This window comes from Phragmites australis, chromosome 2, assembly GCF_958298935.1.
Source record: "Phragmites australis chromosome 2, lpPhrAust1.1, whole genome shotgun sequence".
Taxonomy (NCBI): Eukaryota; Viridiplantae; Streptophyta; class Magnoliopsida; order Poales; family Poaceae; genus Phragmites; species Phragmites australis.
In genome coordinates, this window is record NC_084922.1 from 15,150,923 (window position 1) to 15,169,098 (window position 18,176).

At 42.5% G+C, this 18,176-nt stretch overlaps 1 protein-coding gene across 1 annotated transcript; it reads right to left on the bottom strand.

The window, feature by feature from the left end:
- Positions 1-5,934: 5,934 nt before the first annotated feature.
- LOC133900788 (dihydrolipoyl dehydrogenase 1, mitochondrial-like) lies at positions 5,935-9,836 on the bottom strand. Its single transcript, XM_062342028.1, has 2 exons — positions 9,357-9,836; positions 5,935-7,396 (listed from the first exon to the last, which is right to left on the bottom strand). The coding sequence occupies exons 1-2, from the start codon at positions 9,618-9,620 to the stop codon at positions 6,146-6,148; spliced, it is 1,515 nt and encodes a 504-aa protein (XP_062198012.1). The 5' UTR covers positions 9,621-9,836; the 3' UTR covers positions 5,935-6,145.
- Positions 9,837-18,176: the final 8,340 nt, after the last annotated feature.

An 18,176-nucleotide genomic window follows, 5' to 3' on the forward strand; every position in this document is an offset into this window, starting at 1 on the left:
TAGAACGACACTACTCTTGCCTGTCACCAACATCGACGGGCATAAAGTAGCCTAAGTCTTTAAATAGATTAACTTTATAAAAAAAAAGCATAAACCGAACATTGGTAGAGTAACTACGCAGCGGAAAGAGTTACATAATGACAAAAGATGGGTAGCACCATTGCCCTAAGGCGCTACCCCAAAATAACAACACTTGAGTAGAACGACACTACTCTTGCCTGTCATCAACATCGACGGGCATAAAGTAGCCAAAAACTAAACCTTCCTCACCTGAAAAGCAAACGAAGCACGTGAGTACAAAGGTACTCGTAAGACTTAATCCATAATATGCACTTATAAATAGCCTTACTCCAAGGAGAATGCAATTTGGATAATTAACAAGGACTCGGCCACAAGGTTAAGTAAATTTTATATGCAAGAGCAATTTTGACTCAAGTGTAAGCATCTACACCTAACCATAAGCAACCTTCTATCCTGAGACCATTACCATACCATAATTATAACTTGAACCGTATCAAAACTTCAACAACATCACTATACATTTTCTAACATACCATCACGACCACAACCGAAACTCTACGATTGATGCAAATGGACAGAAATATGCTTATAACCAAGAGTGCGGCAATTCAAATTGTTTTGCACCCTACAGGAGAGGGGGGTACTCTATTACCCACACGACTTGAGGATCATATGGCTTGTGTGACCACACATGTTCACACAAGGGGGTACTCATGTTAACCTTTCCCAATTAAGCTCCAACCATTTGAACATGCGTCTCAGCATGTGAGGGTCATCTAGAACTACTCTCAAAGCAAACTAGATACCATTTCCAAGTCTATTCGATAGCACCCGAGACTAGCATGCCAAAATTCATAGCTACATAAGATATTCGACTCATCCGTCCCATATACGAATATGTGGTAAGTACGGATAAGTGCTAAAACCAACTGCAACAATAGACGGTGCTTATTCGATTCAAACGGGCCTATAGCATCCGAGACTCCCTTCTCGATCCATCCCTATTGCCCGCCCGAATCTCGGCTCATCCTCACTAGCTTACATCATCCTCCATCATCATTATCTTTGTGATATAAGCTAAGCTTTAAGCTCGTGAACGATGGCCGAACCACCGCTCGACTTCTACCGAGGACCTAAGCCATGCTAAGCATAACACATTATTTTAAGTTTGACCATTATGTGACATGAACAGCCCAAGTTACAAAGGATCAAGCGATAAACAATATCAAGAGAAGGTAATGCAAAAACTAGGATCTAACCTAAAACCCGACATAAGACTAATTGACATGCAAACATACACAAAGCACAACTTATCAATTCACACAATATATGATCCAAAGTAATGGGATAAAAATACTTAGATGCTTGCCTTGTTGATCAGCTTTACAAGCAAGGGAACTTCCGAATCGCCCTTGATCACACCCGTGTCACCCTCCGGTCCTTCGTTCACTAACGAAGATCGCATGCAATGATGAGCATGAAAGAGATACAATGAAATTGCTACAAAATTTTAATGGAGATGTGGCACTGGGTAATGAACATAATGCAACAGGAAACACTCGAATTTAAATACATAAGCTCATGGTAAAAATTATTTATTTAAGGTCTGTCCAAAAGGGATCTTAATTAAGCTAGTTATCAAGACTAAATGAGCTTCAACAATTAAAAAAATACTTTCATACCAAAGTATATTTTTCCTAGATAGCACTAATCATAATATGAATTGTTCAAGTGGTTCCATAATTTTAGGACATGGTATAATTTAATTAAACTTAAGTGCATTTAGTTAATTAATTAATTATCAGAAAATATTTCAGGAGTTCCAACACTTCTAACATGTAGTTCATACTCATACAAAGCTAACACAACCAGTTTCATGATTTTTTAAGTTTGTATGAATTAATTACAAATTATACAACTATCAGCAAAGTAAATAAAAAAGAAAATCGTCTGATGAACAGTAACTTCAGAAGTTCCAATACTCGGGTTGGAACATTCGGTGTTTTACGAAAACAGGGTTCTCGGGTTGCAGCTCTATTTAATCAGAAGTTCCGGTATAAAAGTCAGAACTTTCGATCGGGTCGGATATTCTAGACTTATACAAAAATGAGGCTCTCGGTTGGGTTAACTCGATGTTAACGGGAAGTTTCGATCCAAAATTCAGAACTTTCGATGCTTCCAGTTTGCCTAATTTTGCAAAGAAACCAAGGCCAATTCGATTTGCATGTCAAAACCTAACCCACATAGGTATGTATAGGCACTAGTAAGGGTTCTACACCTAATTTACCCATTCCACCAACATGAATCACTAGCTCTTGTTCATTCAAACATCTCACACTAGCTCCATTCCAACACGAGCAAACGGTGCTTCGCAGCTCACTTGTTCCCAACTCAAAAACTCCAACTTAACCGAACCAAAATGTGCATTCGCACCAAGGGAAACCTAAGGGACTTACCCAAGCTACTTGTGGAGGTTGGGGATCATCGGTTGGAGGAGAAATAGGAGGGAAAAGCTCGGCGAAGAGGGGCCAAACTGCTGCTGAAAATTCAGAGAAGATGGATGACAAAATTGATTTGGAACTCATCCAAATCTCCATGCATGAGATTGAAACTTGGATGGATGGACAGCTAGGGATGAGGGGAAAACGATGGCAATACAAGCATACCTCGATTCTTCTTCTTGAGGGTGAGATTTGGGGAGAGAAGAGAGAGTTTGAGAGAGATAGAGAGCAGCAACCTTGCTGTTCTTTGGGCTGCTCGGTTGGGAAGGGAGAGTGAGCATGAGAGAGTGAGGAAGTGAGGGAGAGAGGGGCGTGGGGTGCTGCTGCTGAAAGAAAAGGAGAGGGTGAGGTGTGGGCCAGCCAAGTGGGCCCACATGTTAGAGAATAAGCTCATTTGAGCTGCAAAAATTCTATTCTTTCTCTTCCCTTAAATCCACAAAAGGTATTCCGCTGTTCTGAAAAATCTAAGAATTTTTATGTAGCGATCTTGAAATGAGATGAACCCATTTTAAATGGTTTCAACCGCAACACCTATGTATAACACTTCGCAAAAGTTAAGCCGCCAAAGAATTTTTAACAAGCACTCAATAATTAAACATAATTCTCATGATGCATGTTTATACTTAATGATATGATTAAGGGTTTGTGACGTGATATCCTATTAGGTAATAAATCATATCAATGTGTCATCATGCAAAGAAGTAGAACGCGAAGCAGCACCTGAAAGAAGGGGGAACAAACCCCAGTCCATGCAGTAGGATCTATTGTAAATCATTCATTTGCAACTTTCCAAATAAAAACCCTTCGCGTTACGAATCCTACTACTATTACGCATGCAACAAGAATACAACGTTACATGACAGAGTAAAATTTATTCAATTACAAACAACACTATACCAGGAAATATAATATAAGGCTAAGGCAACACATCGAGGTATATTGCTTCTAGTCATACTGACATAAAATGAAATGCGAAGACTCTCCTGACTCCTAGCATCCCCCATCACCATAGTGCGCCAGTGATGGTGGAGGAGGAGGAGGGGGGAGGAGCAAACTTTTGGTGACACGAGCAGGGGCATTAGGGATCGAGGCATATGGTAGGATCGTCAATGTGGATGACTAGCTCGCTCTACTTTGAGGGATTGGAATAGAATCAATCTCACGCTGCAGGTTGAAGATATCGTCTTACAGGTGATGGATGTACTCCTAGATGTTATGTGCAACGATAGGATCAACCCAGCTCATATAGTGACAGCTCTTGTCATCGTCTTACTCCTGCAAATATATAGAAATTAAAGACTAAAATATTCTAAAATACGATATTGAACTTATTTTCACTCTCACCCTTCCAAGAGGACATCAGAAGAATCGATGGCCTCCATTAATGCTACCATCATACATCTGCACAACACAGTTATATCTGTGGGAGCACTTTAGCCACTTCTCTTTCGGGTGGTCGTAAGTCCTCAAATGATGAGGTGGCCAAAACTCACTTTTCCCCTACAAAGGGAAGTTCTCGAGTGGCTCCTCGTACGCGCTAGGACCAAAGGAACTCGACCATATCACCGGTGCCCTCCCCGCGTTAGTAGATCCTCTAGTTCTCCCTCTCCCACCTCTAGCATCCATTGTTTTGTTGTGCCTATGGTTCGAACTATGTGAACCCTTTTATAGATGCACTACCATAAATTAATTATGCTAATATTACTGTTAAGCCTTACGTACGATGTTTATTGTAATGTTTAACCCTAATCCAATGATTTAAGATATAATCTTTTCAAACGTAGGCTTTTCAGAACTAGTATTTTCAGAAGTAACTTTTTCAAGTGTAGCCGTTTCAAAAGGAGGATTTTCAGACATAAGCTTTTCAGATGTAGACTTTTCAAAAGTAGCCTTTTCAAATATAGCCTTTTTAGAAGTAGCCATGAACTCAATCCATGAACCAGCACTGTTTTTTTATATAAATAATAGCACAGGAGGCAACTTGTCCAAACAAATCAAAGCCTTCTCCTGCTACCAATATAGACTATGATCCTCGCCCAAAGAAGTCAGTACCAGATCTTTTGTCTGCTGGGGTCGAAGTTCTGATGTGCTAGTGCAGAGACCTATGTAGGGTTAGGAAGTCCAACTACTTCTCAAACACCTACGACAGGAAGTTCTTCATGTGCTCCAACTACGAGTATGACCCACCGGAAGATAACATTTATGGTGGCTACCGCAGCTAGGTACTCACATATTGCAAAACTAAAACACAACTATCTATCGTTTACCACTTACGAATTTTCCTTCTTTGCCAGTCTCGGCCATCACTATGCAACTTTATACAATGGATCAATACTGAGCAGAGTCAACCAAATGTGTTCCTCCTGCACACCCAACACCAGGCGACATAGAGACGATTCCATGAAATGGAAGCTAACGAGAGGAGAGAAGCGACCTGCAAACGCTTACAGAAGGAAGAGCAAAAGAGGAGAGAGGAGTAGAACTGCCTCAAAGCGGAGGCGCATAAGGCAGATATGGAACAAAAGTGCAAGAGGGCACGTCAGGCTTGTGAAGCTGGACCTAAGATAGCGAAGAAAGGAAAGTACACATATTGCACTCAGTAGAGTGTCAGTAGTAATCGGCTTGTTTCAATTCCCTAAGACATGTAGGTTTAGAATTGGTACATGTCTAGGTTATTTTTAGAATTATATCGTAATACCAATGCCGTTGTTACTTTATGTATGTGGTTTCTTTGAATTTTCTAATACATGTTAAGTTGTCATCGGTACATGTCTATGATGAAATAAAAAATATACCGAACATGCTACTATCGTTGTTAGAGTTGGTGTGTGGCTTGTGGTACTTCATGTAATTTAACATTTTAATATTATAAACGGTATTGTCTAGTGCCAATATGCGGCTAACCCTATCATATGATGTACGTTGAATTTTACTTTGCCTATGCTCATTAAATATATAATTCTTTCTAAATTAAAAAGCCACTAAAAAATAAAGAAAATTTATCTATCAACACGTCGGTTGCCAACAGGTCTGTCAGCTTTCCAAATATTGATAGCCCTACCGGCTATCACCTAGGCCAACAGACATCTCGGTGTCTATGGGGGTGGGGAGGGGGTTATCGGCAGACATGCCTTTTCACCTCACATGGTGCGTTTTTGTTCGGCACTGAATGTTTCATGCTGCTACAGCTACGGTAGTCGGTAGCAGAACAATTCCATTTAAGTTGGAGATGCAACAATATATCACATTCAGATTGAAGCACAACGGTGAAGCAAGAGGTACAATTAAGAGGGAGGGAAAGGCACAAATACAATTGTGTTCATCTCCGATGTATCACAAATACCAGAACGTAAAAAGTAAAAAAAGCAAATACTAGAATGTAAGAAATGCATCCAGCAGTGGTTCATGGAGATACACAACAATGCAGTATCAGGATATTATTGGTATAGATGTAGCGGCTATGCGAGGAAACAAAAACTGGCAACTGTCAAAAGGTCAATTCACAGTACCGTCAACAAAACAAAATGGCAATCAGGGGCTTTTTGGTTCCACAGATCCAAAATTATTACGGAAGTTTGGGATTTGTTGAGCCAGTAGTTTGGATGTAAAGAGACAACCAGAAATCATATGTGGATGGCTTTCGAGAAGGTTTGCAAACAAGCCTCCTTCAGGGCTTCGCTCACAGTGGGATGTGCATGGCATGTACGAGCAACATCCTCGCTCGATGCTCCATACTGCAAGGCGAGCACAGCTTCGTGGATGATTTCACCAGCATTGGGCGCCATTATGTGCACACCAAGAATCTTGTCAGTTTCCTTCTCAGCCACCACCTTGACTATCCCCTCAGCATCATCGATGGCCTTTGCACGGCTGTTTGCCAGCAGAGGGAATTTGCCAACGCGATAGGCAATTCCTTCAGCCTTCACCTGCTCCTCAGTCTTGCCAACAGATGCAACCTCCGGATGTGTATACACCACACCAGGCACTGTGTCATAATCAACATGGCCTTCCTTTCCAGCAATGAACTCGACACATGCGACACCATCCTCTTCAGCTTTATGTGCAAGCATGGGCCCAGGGATGGCATCCCCAATTGCATAGACTCCCTTCACATTCGTCATGAAGCGCTTATCAACGAGGATCCTGCCAGCCTTGTCTGTCTCAACACCAATAGTGTCCAGCCCGATCCCAGAAGTATATGGGGTTCTGCCAGCAGAGACAAGGACAATGTCTGCTTCAAGGGTGCTCTGCTCACCACCAGCTGCAGGCTCAAGAGTTAGCTTTACGCCATCTCCACTGGTATCAACCCCAACTACCTTTGTCTTGAGCATGAACTTCATCTTCTGCTTCTCCAACATGCGTTGGAACTGCTTCCTGACCTCGCCATCCATTGATGGGACTATATCCGACGCAAATTCAACAACAGTGACCTCTGAACCAAGCCGATTCCAGACTGAACCCATCTCCAGGCCAATATAACCTGCTCCGATTACCACCAATTTCTTTGGGATTTCTGACAAGCACAAAGCACCAGTAGATGAAACAATTTTCTTCTCATCAATAGTGATTCCAGGTAGTGATTTTACATCTGACCCAGTTGCGATGATTATGTTTTTCCCTTTGACAACAGTGCTACCACCATCAATCAAATCAACTGACACTTCCGAGGGGGAAGCTAATTTCCCAAAGCCTTTAACGTACGTCACCTTATTCTTTTTAAAGAGCCCTTCAATCCCTTTTGTTAGTCCTGCCACAGCCTTGTCTTTCTGAGACATCATGGCTGGGAGATCCACTTCCAGATTTGAGAACTTAACTCCATGGTGAGCAAAAGAACTCTTTGCTTCATGGTACATATGTGATGAGTGCAGAAGAGCCTGAAATACGAAATTGGAAGCACCGATAGAATTAGAAATGTTCTCAATGAAGCACATCCATAGTGGTATAACACCAAAACGGATAATTATCCAGGTGAAGAGATACAGATGCTTAGATTCCAGATTATGACGCTCATCTTATATCCAGAAAAAGGAAATACGCTTCACTAGGTTGATGATGTATGGGAACACTACAATATAAATCTTACACTCGAGCTATAATAAGGATAGGCCTGTAAGCAAGAAGTTCAGATCTCATGTAAACATGTTTAGCTTGTATCCATAAAAGACGAAAATGTCTGCTTGGATAATGATTTGATGGAATAACAGACTCTAAATCATACTGTGGACTTAAGGATCCACTCCCTCTAGTCATAAATACTTGATGCTTTGACCAAGATCCGGTCAAACTTTTAAAACTTTGACCATCAATAGCTTCCAAAATATTTAGTTTGGAAACATAAAAATCATACGCATATATTTGTCTTGAAAATTACTTTCATAATAATATATTTTTATTAGATATTATAACTATATTCTAATAGAAAATAGTGGTCAAAGTTGCACGTCGAAGACTGTAAAAAGTCAAAAACGTCATGTAATTTTTACCGGAGGGAGTATCAAAATATGCTTATCTCCACATGAAGATAAGATATTAGCACTTACTCTGATGCAAAAGAAAAACAAAAACACAAAGCACTTTGACAATTTATGCTGTTCACGTAGTTAGTTAGGTTCAAACATTACACCCATTTAATTTGTCATGAATGATAACCCCCACAGGTGAATACAAAAGAGCCTCATATATGGATGGTAAAAGAAAAGGTTCAAGACACGAGACTGAAAATATGAATAGCTTATAAATCTCAGAACTGGTGCAACTCATTACAGTCATCTGGGGTATTGTCACACAACCAAGTCTTGAGAAAAAGGACAGTTAATAAACTAAAACTATTAACTGGAAAAACTATGACCAAAGCGCAAAATACCATGATAGTGACTCATCATTTCAACCAAACTACAGCCCAATGGTCCCTTGACTAAAAAATCGCAAATGCTAACAAAAAGGTCAGTTTCAACATATAAAAACATTTAGCACATAAATCCAAATACATAACATTGCTAATAAGTATTGGTTTGTGAATCATATCAGTTCTTCATGACCCAACTGATGAGAAATGGTAAATGAAACCAAAATAATTACTCATTCCTTTTCAAAATATATGTTTGTAACAACAATGCACACAAACCAATGAAGCACTAAGTCTAAGGAAAAAAGAGAGATGACCAATCATTTAACCTTAGGCGTAGGGTGGATATATTGCACTAACCACACTCTGGTTTTCCACCATGGACAACTACTTTCAAAGGGCAGCTAGCAAGAGAAGGGACAGATACTGTAAAACAGAAGGAGTGCTGATGCTTAGAACAATACTGTGCTGAAATTTTTAAGATTTGTTATCCAAGAAGATGCTAACGAATCAAATTTCGAAGAGATATAGTTTTATAAACAGTTTATATAATTGTTTGCACGAAATTTCAAATGCACGGCAGAAACAAAGCAGAACGCCTCTAATAATGACAGGAGATTGTGCAATAATTGACAGTAGATTCGGATCACCAATTTGTATAAGAAGCAGACACGTGCTACTACACAACTAATAATGCAAAAAAGAAAGAGATTGCAACTCAAACCCTAACCGCACAGTCCATCAAATATGCTCAGCGCATCACCATATCCTCCGCAGATCCATGCTTCACGCACCTGGCTACAACAGGATGAACCTAACAGCCACCGGGATTGACCTAGTTTACCCCCCGAATCTCGCAAGTCTCAACAGATCTAACGCCCCAAATCACGTAGGCATCGCAAGGCAAGACTGAGACGGCACGAAATTGGGAAGGTATGGGAGGCGAGGGGAGGGGAGGGGAGGGGAGCGCAATTGCGAGGACATCGGACCTTGGACGGGATGCAGCCGACGTTGAGGCAGGTCCCGCCGAGGGTGCCCCTCTTCTCGATGCAGGTGGTCTTGAGCCCCAGCTGCGCCGCCTTGATCGCCGCCACGTACCCGCCGGGCCCTCCGCCCACCACCACAACGTCGCTCTCCTCCCCCGCCGCCGCCGCCGCCGCGTACGCCCTCCACGCCGAGAACGCCGCCGCCGCGTGCGGCCGCCGCAGCACCGCCTCCGCAGCCCGCCGCCGCGCCAAGATTGCCAGCACCATCCCTCCCCCCCCCCCCCCCCTCTCCCCGCTTGGGTCTTCTTGGTCCTCTCTCTCTCTCTCCTTTGGAGTGGAGGAATCCCTACCTTCTGCTCCGCAAGAGAGGGGGAAGAAGAGAAGGATGCGGGTTTGCGCTCGCTCCAGGCCGTACGAAACAAAAAGAAAGAGAATTTCTTTTTTGGGCGGAATAAATTCCTGGTTAAAGAACGGGAAATTTTGGAACTCTTCCTCCTCCTCTTCTTTTTTTTTTGCAGAATTTGGCCAAGATAATCGAAGCCAGTTTAGCAGCAGCCTCTGGTCTCTACAAAATGGAATTAAGGCAAGTTTGTTTGCTACCAGAAAAGCTGCACTTTTAGTTTTTTTAAAAGATACTTTTGAAGTTTAGCGGTTGATTTTTATAATAAATTTTTAACTTTCAGCATATAACTTTTCAACAAAACTACTCTAAGCTTCTTCATCTTCTCCAGAGCTTATGGCTTCTTTAAAAACTAATTTTTAGTAATCTTGTTTGTTTAGATTTTTGATTTCTAGTATAAAAAAAATCAGAAGTAAACAAACAAACCTTAGGTAGTTTAACCTGCCTATATTGTAATGGGCCTTAGGTAGCTTAACCTACCAATATTGTAATGTTAGCCGCTATGGCTGACTTGACTATCATCACTTTATTTTTTTATTTCTACTAGAAAAATATGGACTAGTTGCCAACTTTTTGTGAAGATATTTCGTGCCTATTTGCAATATGCATGAGGCCTTCTGGCTGGTAGTGTACTTTTCATTGTCTCTTGGGTCGTGCAGGTACGTACGTTTGTGCAAAGAGAGACGAGAGTGAAGTTTCTGACTCGCACTGCACACCCAATCCAGTCGAGGATATGCCGCTGCTCTTTGTACACCACTGAGACCCTAGAGGCGGCACTGCCCTCGCATGTCAGATCGCACTTGTCCCTGCCAACCATGCAAAACCAAAAACTTCTCATTATATTCTATCATGTCTTACAGCAAATTGTTTGGGTTTGGATGCTCACAACTTTGTCATGCTGAAACTCCAGCAAGCATAATGTCTCCTTTGAAATCTATGTCTGGTACACATGGCAGATCGACCATTAATATCATCTAGTCCTCAGCATAGCATGATTAGCAGCAAATGCAGATCATTTCTTAAGTACCCTGTCTTAGACCATCTCTAACAACTATTCTAAAATTTCATACTCTAAAACATTATTACAGCATCCTCTATCGCTATTACAGCATCTCTCATTTCATCCATCTCCAACAGAAACTTTATATCTTATCCATTATCTTCTCTCTCCTATATTAAATGGTTTTTTCTCCAACCGATATAACCGCCAAAGCAACATCTTTTTTTACATGTTCTCATTGCAACGGCTATTGAATAGCACGGTAAAAGTTGGTGGGACGTGTATTAATTTTATTTATTTAGAAAAAAATATTTTTTTTCCGAAAGGACTGTCGCACTACAAATTTGTTCAATCGTTTAATTCGGAGGGACCAATTTTGTTGGCATGAATTTTTTTAGTACAATTTTTTCCTGACAACTGCAACTAAGCAATCACAAATGATTGCTTCCAACGTACGAAATGGACGGTGCTACCGCTGCAATTTTGCTTGTAGACGAAGGTCACTTGTCTTGCAACGGAAGCCTCACGACCAGTGGCTTCCAAAGGAAGGAAGTGTGATGGCTTCCATCACAAGGCTCAGCATCTCACTATATATATGAGGCTGGGGTACTCACATATATGCAAGGCAGCTAAATGGATCCTCGTTTAGCCTGGAAGCAGTGCTTGAGAGAGCTGTGTTTCTCCTCCAATGACTCTTCCGATGAGGAAGATGATATGTTCTTATAGACTCTGAGCGTCTAGCAAATGTACAATACTCCATTAATGGGTACCATTACACCATGGGTTACTATCTTGCAGACGACATCTATCTGGAATGGGCCACATTCGTGAAGCCCATACAATCTCCAGTTGGGAGGAAACGGCAACACTTCGTGCTTCAGCAGGCGGCAACACGGAAGGATGTGGAGCGTGCCTTCAGAGTACTGCAGTCCCGATTTCCCATAGTCCCGGGGGCAATGAGGTTATGGGATCAGGAAACCCTTAACAACATCATGACCGTCTATATTATCATGCACAACATGATAATCGAAGATGAGAGACTGGATGAGGAAGTCGAACACGTGTACGAGGGTGTTGGTGAGGATGTGCAGTCGTCACACGACCTAACCCCCCCATTGCTAGCATTCAGCCAACAGTACGGTGCTATAAGAAGTAGGCAGGGTCATCAGCACCTCCGTGATGACCTTGTTGAACACCTTTGGCAGATCCACGGAAGAGAGTAATATCAATCTCTTCGAGTTCTATGTTAATATGTTTAGTTCTATGTTAATATATTTAGCACTATGTCCTATGCAAGTGCGTATTATGTGTAGTATGTCCTATGTTAGTGCGTATTGGAGTATAATATTGTAGTAAGCTCAATTTTTATCATGTAAACATGTTGGCAAATGGAAAAAAAAATGCTCAGGCCGAGCTACACCTTTGCTGAAAATTTATCCCCGTAAGGACAATGAGGGCTCAACAACCCAAATTGTCAAAGCAACGTTCAACATAACATAATACAGTTGTAGTTGTCCAGCGAATGAAGGTCCATACAGGTTTCGCTTAACCAAATTCACAATCAAGATCACAAATTAGACGGATGGCCCAGAAGTGGCACGCCTAGCTGCAATAATGCTCTACTTGAGGCTTTTGTAGTATGCCTTCTGATCCTCATCCATTTGGGAAAGATCCATGTTCATTATGAGCATCTCCTCCTTTACCTTTTTCCATTTGCATACGCTCCTCATCAAGCCTGAGCCTCTGACGCTCCACATTCATCATCTCAGCGAACCTCTCTGCCCTATCCTTCTCAATCCTTTCTTTCAACGAGAATAGGTGGTCAAATATCTCCTTCATGAAGGCAGAAGCTGAGTTCGATGAAGAAGAACCACGGGCAATCTCCTTCGAGCGAGTGCGGCCAGGTGGTCGTTTAGGACGTGGACTGGCAATGAAAGCAGGGGCATCCCCAGCTTCTGCTCCAGGAGAAGACTCAACGTGCTGCGTCGAGGCGGGGCTGCCGGCGGTGGAGGTCTTCTACTTCTTGCACGAGGACTCCGATTGCCACTTGGGATGATGATGCAACTCCCTCCAACAAGGCAGCAACGTGAACTCTTTGTGCTCTATGGCCTGGAACATCTTGCATGCCTCCACGATCTGCCACCAGTAACCATTTTCATCATGACAATATCATAAAACAACAACACTTATAAATCAGTTCGAAAAAACAACAACATGTATAAATCAGTTCTACACCACACCGTCTCGCTCTCGGTCGTCCCACTCCTCCTAGAATACAGGGCCCTAGCATAGTGGCTGCAAAACTTCTGCACCATACCGTTGATGAACGTCTACCTCCCCTGCAGTGACTTCTTATTGCGGGTAGAAGGGAGGTCTTTGTTGTCATGGAAGTATGTCTCGATCCTTTGCCAGAAAGCCCCTAAACTCTGGTTGCTCCCCACCACGAGATCCATGCTCACATTTAGCCATGAGGACACAAGTAGTAGGTCCTCCTTCATGGTGTAACTTTGTCTACGGCCACCGCCAGCCGCTATCTCTCCCGGTGCCTCTTGGGATTGCACCTCTACCAAAGGAGGTTGTGTGCCGATGATGCCTTCTTGGGTGTGTGGCACAACATCGTCCAAGGGATGCCATTGTCGTCACCACGAAGGAAGTCAGCGTACTCCATAGAGTCCCTGCACACTAGCAAATAAGCATTGAAATACAACAAGTATTGATTAACTTGAACATGCTTTCCTTCCTGTGAATAAGAAAGTCTTCCACCAAGTGTCATATCCAACATTCTTGAATAAACATAGACAGTTCACACTTTTTCATAACATAAATAGGAGACACTCGATAACTTAAATCACATTACGCTAAACGTCATAAGGGGAGTACCGGAGGTCATGACCAACAACAAGAGGTTACGTCGACTCGATAAATCCCGAACAACTAAGTAATAACCCTACCCGACTACAACCTCCATGAACGACCCGATTCAATGGATATGACATCATCTGAATCAGCACACAATAGGGTATCCGAGCTCCAGTCAGCGGGAAGGACGTCGTCGTCGTCAATGTCCTTTGATCCTGACGCTTCCTCATCCACTGCCACGCTTCTATTGTCGGCATCGCCAACATGGTTAGGCACGCCACTGCCGCTCAGAGCATCTTCAACTTGGAACACGAGCTTCTCCAACTCTACCGTAATGGTGTCGACCTCCAGAAGTGCTCTGTTGAGTTCCACGGCAGCAGGGGTGCTGTCCGTACTCAAGTTGTCGTTGGCTACCTTCTTCAACACCGCAGCCGCCTCCTGCAAATGGTCCTGCATCATCGACACAAGAGCGTCAAGCGCTGCGGCATCCATCTACAAGCACGGAAAAGGCGCTTCGACGATCTCAAACTATGCCAATGAACGTATATACTAAAACTAGGTGCTGACAAGTATATGCATGATCATAGTTTTCAAAATCAGGGGTAATAGAGTCTACCAATATGGCAACAACTACAGACAGTGAAGCAAATATCAACTTCAGACATGAGCAAATATTTTTGAACATGAGAAATACATTTCCGATTACGTAATAGTCAGTTTAGACTTCAGAATGCATAAGCTACAAATTCAGACAGTGAAGGCAATGCAAGAGAGCGAATTTGCTTAATTATTGAACAACACCTAACAGGTAGGAGCTTCATGCATTCTCTATGAACTTTGAATAGTCTAAAATTAATTTGCAGCTATGAATGACATTGTGTTCTTCTGGATTGCTGATTGCCATGACACTAGGCACATCAATTTGCATACTAGGTTTTCATATTTGAGCAGCAGCCAGGGTACAAAAGTACATAGTAGGGCCTAAGATCACGATGCAAATCTCAACAAAATAATATTTTCTCCACACAAGAGGAGACAACTATACACAAGCATACACGAGCTTCAAACTAGATAATCATTTTAAGCAAGATTCATGCTTCTTGCTGAAGGCAAGGCAATGTGAGTCGGAAAATTGGCAAAGAAGGTACACAGCAAAGATTCCAAGCAACATGAATCTTTGAACCTCTAATGGTCAAACAATCCTCTCCATTTTCACCCAAACCCTGTCTAATTCACAGGAGGGTATCAAAACAATTGATCGATGCAATTGATTCACACCAATAACCGGGTTGCAAACAATCCTCTTCGATTTCACCCTTCAATGTCTACTTTACAGGAGGGGATCAATTGCTTCGGCTATTGCAGAACGATGCCATCTCCTGCTAAACCAGGCACCACAGGTATCAATTCCTCAAATAAATTCGCCCAGCTATGCACATACAACGGGAATAGCAACATACAAAATCAGCAAAACCCCAAGAAGGAGGAGCAGTGGAGTGAGGCAAGACGAAGAAGAAGAAGAAGCACCCCCGATTCACTGAGGGTGAAGGAGACAGAAGAATAGCTCCTCCCCTTGCCTCTCTCTCTCTCTCTCTCTCTCTCTCCCATCTTCCCTCCGGCGGCGACCAACCAGAGATCTGGCCGGCCACCTCGCAAACAAATCGATATGTGAACCCAGGACTTACCAAAGGCTTGGGGACGACCACGGACCTACTACTGCGGCCGAGCACACCGACGAGGGGGGGAACCTGGGAGTGCAGTCGCCGGATCTGCGATGGCCCAGTCGTCAGCCGCGGGGGATGATGTGTCGCCTGCCTGGTCACTGGATGTTGCTCGCTTCCGCCAGCCACCGAGGCCGCCTGCCTCGCCTTTGCACGCGCCCGCCAGCTCCCCTTCCACCGGTCCGCGGGAGCCCTGACCTGTTTGGTAGTCCTATCATGAATAGGGAAGCAAACATCGCATCCCTCCGCAAAAATGTTGTCGCCGAACCCCTCCTCTCAACCCTGTTCAACTCGATACGGACTCCGCTGGAGACCGCATCCGGCCTCACGCCGAGCGGCATCCGACGTGGATGCGGGTCATGGGCTGGATACGGTCTCTGCTGGAGTTTCCCTTACAGCTCTTATCTAACAGCAACATCCGTATACATGGATCAGCATTTTCCTCCAAAAATCTGAGACCATTGACCCAGAACAAAAGAATACAATGTAACAAGTATTGTAACAAAATCAAGCGGATGGGCAAGTAGCCTGATGGCAAAACCTCTAAGATGAGAGTGAGTTGATGGAGGTTCGAGCCCCCGTCCCGTACACCCCCATTGAGGCGTCTAACAAACGCCGGGTAAAAGGGGCCCTGGTCTAAAAAACAAAATCAAGCGATCAAACATCAAAATCGTAGTAAATGTAGTGTACAACAGCGACACGACTAACCCTATCACTTCCCTACCTGCTCTCCTACTTGCAGATGTTGGTTCAGAGGCTATTCACAGCATACCGCTTGATTTTCCCTCTTGAACTTCTCCCACAGGCACATCATAAGCCTGGGGCTCTGATAGTGGGCGAGGACATAGTCAGCATCGCATCCTCCATTGTAGAAGCGATCATCGGTAGGGATGACAGGTTTACTTGTTTGCTCGATTAACTACGGGTAAATATCTTAATATGGTTGAATTTGTTCCTTATTTATTACTGTCCGTGGATATATTCGTGGACGCAAATCGTTACCCGATAGGTATACAATTACAAGTATAGATGAGACATGCCCATACCCGTAAAATCCGATTACCCATCAAGAGTTCGTTCGTGATGGCCTCGGACTACAAACTTAGCAATGTCACGTGAGATTATGTATCCGGGACCATGAGCCCATGGTGGATTCACGTCGAAAGGCCATTCCAGTGTTTCTCATGAGTGAGAAAAAGCAGCCAAAATAATTGAATCTTGGTGCAGTATGATTGGAGCTAACAATACCTTTGGACTGATGAACCATTTGCTTTCCTTATCTCTGTGGTGAAGACTGGAAAGATATAAGACCGTACAGAAGGCCACAGGAGTTGCACTTCTTCAGGTTTGAGATCACTTCATTGATCCTAACAAAAGCATCATCATCTGTTTTCATGATGTACTTTGTAGGAACAATTTTGGTCTGCGAAGTTGCAATAGCAAAATATATGGTTATTTTTGCGGGGTAACAAAAATATAAGTTTATGTTAATAGGATGTGCATACATTTATTTTAGCTCTGCTCATACGTGGAATTTGTAAAGTTGCTAAATCTATGCTGCTAAATCTATGCACCATATATAACATAACAAGCAAAATCGTGATAAACTAAGTTCCAACTTTTTCCTCCATCAAGTAACAAGGAAACAATACCCTGTGCCTCAACTTCCACAGTTTCAAATTTTGTGAAAATGTGTAATTACACAACAGACGGTGAAGCTTACAAGTTGGAACTCAATTATTCCATCTAATTATTGCATAAATTACATAGTTATGCTGCAATTATAGTAGAAAGTAAAAACAACAAAATCTGCAAAGATCTATCTTCTATACTTCAAGGAAATCTCTTAGCATCAAAACATGAACAGTTCCAGTCCTGCCTGTCAGTAATAAAAGAAGTATCGGGAATTCAAGGGGCTGGATATTTAATACTATAGTGTAACTGTAGTTAGTGCACTGCCTTGGAAAAATGCTCCACCATTGCAATTTGTTAAGTGCTTTCTAACAGTACTTCTTTTAAAGGTTAATGTATGATATGGACGAGCCAATGAATCTATTAAACAAGAGGGTTTGGACACAGGATACAATCCACCACTAGTTTTAACAGACTGCTGAATCTGATTGCACATGCTAGCATGCCCTTGAAGTTTTAGGATGAAGCATTCCAAACAGCTTGTTTTTTTATTAATAGATTACCTAGCAAAACAATTCAGCTCACCACTCCTGTGGAAAAGCTTTTTGGTACAAAACCCTCCTACAATTTTCTCAAAATCTTTAGGTGTGCTTGCTGGCCTAACTTGAGACCTTACAACCGCCACAAACTTCAATTCAGAGTGTTTTCTTAGGATATAGTAGTCTTCATAGAGTCTATAAGTGTATTGATCCAAAATTTGGAAGAGTTTACATTTCCAGAGATGTCAAGTTTGATGAGGTTATCTTTCCCTTTTCTGCAATGTCACCAAATTCTGGGTCTCTTCAATCTGAATCTCAGCTTTTGCTTCCTTTACCACCAACCAATATGTAGATTCTTTGGGGAGTAATTAATATATGGATAATGACCATACAAGTGTTCCTGTTGTTTTACCTGCATCTGTCTTTCAGCATGTTGATGACAGTCTAGTCATTATCGACAATACCACTTTAGCTGCTGCAATGCCTGCTGAGTCTGAACTTGTGGCTTCCAGCACTAATGCTACACCTTCCAATCTAGATATGGTTGATGTTGCCAACTCTACATCTTCTACATCCAATGAATCTACATCAAGCTCTTCAGTAGCAGCACATGTACATCAGCATCACATGAGAACAAGGCTTTAGAACAACATCACCAAACCGAGGCAGTTC

Excerpts from the sequence above, each read along its gene's own strand:
- LOC133900788 (XM_062342028.1), bottom strand. The coding sequence starts at position 9,620 with ATGGTGCTGGCAATCTTGGCGCGGCGGCGGGCTGCGGAGGCGGTGCTG. Across the intron at positions 7,397-9,356 it reads TCGGCTGCATCCCGTCCAAG|GCTCTTCTGCACTCATCACA; the intron begins GTCCGATGTCCT and ends TTCGTATTTCAG.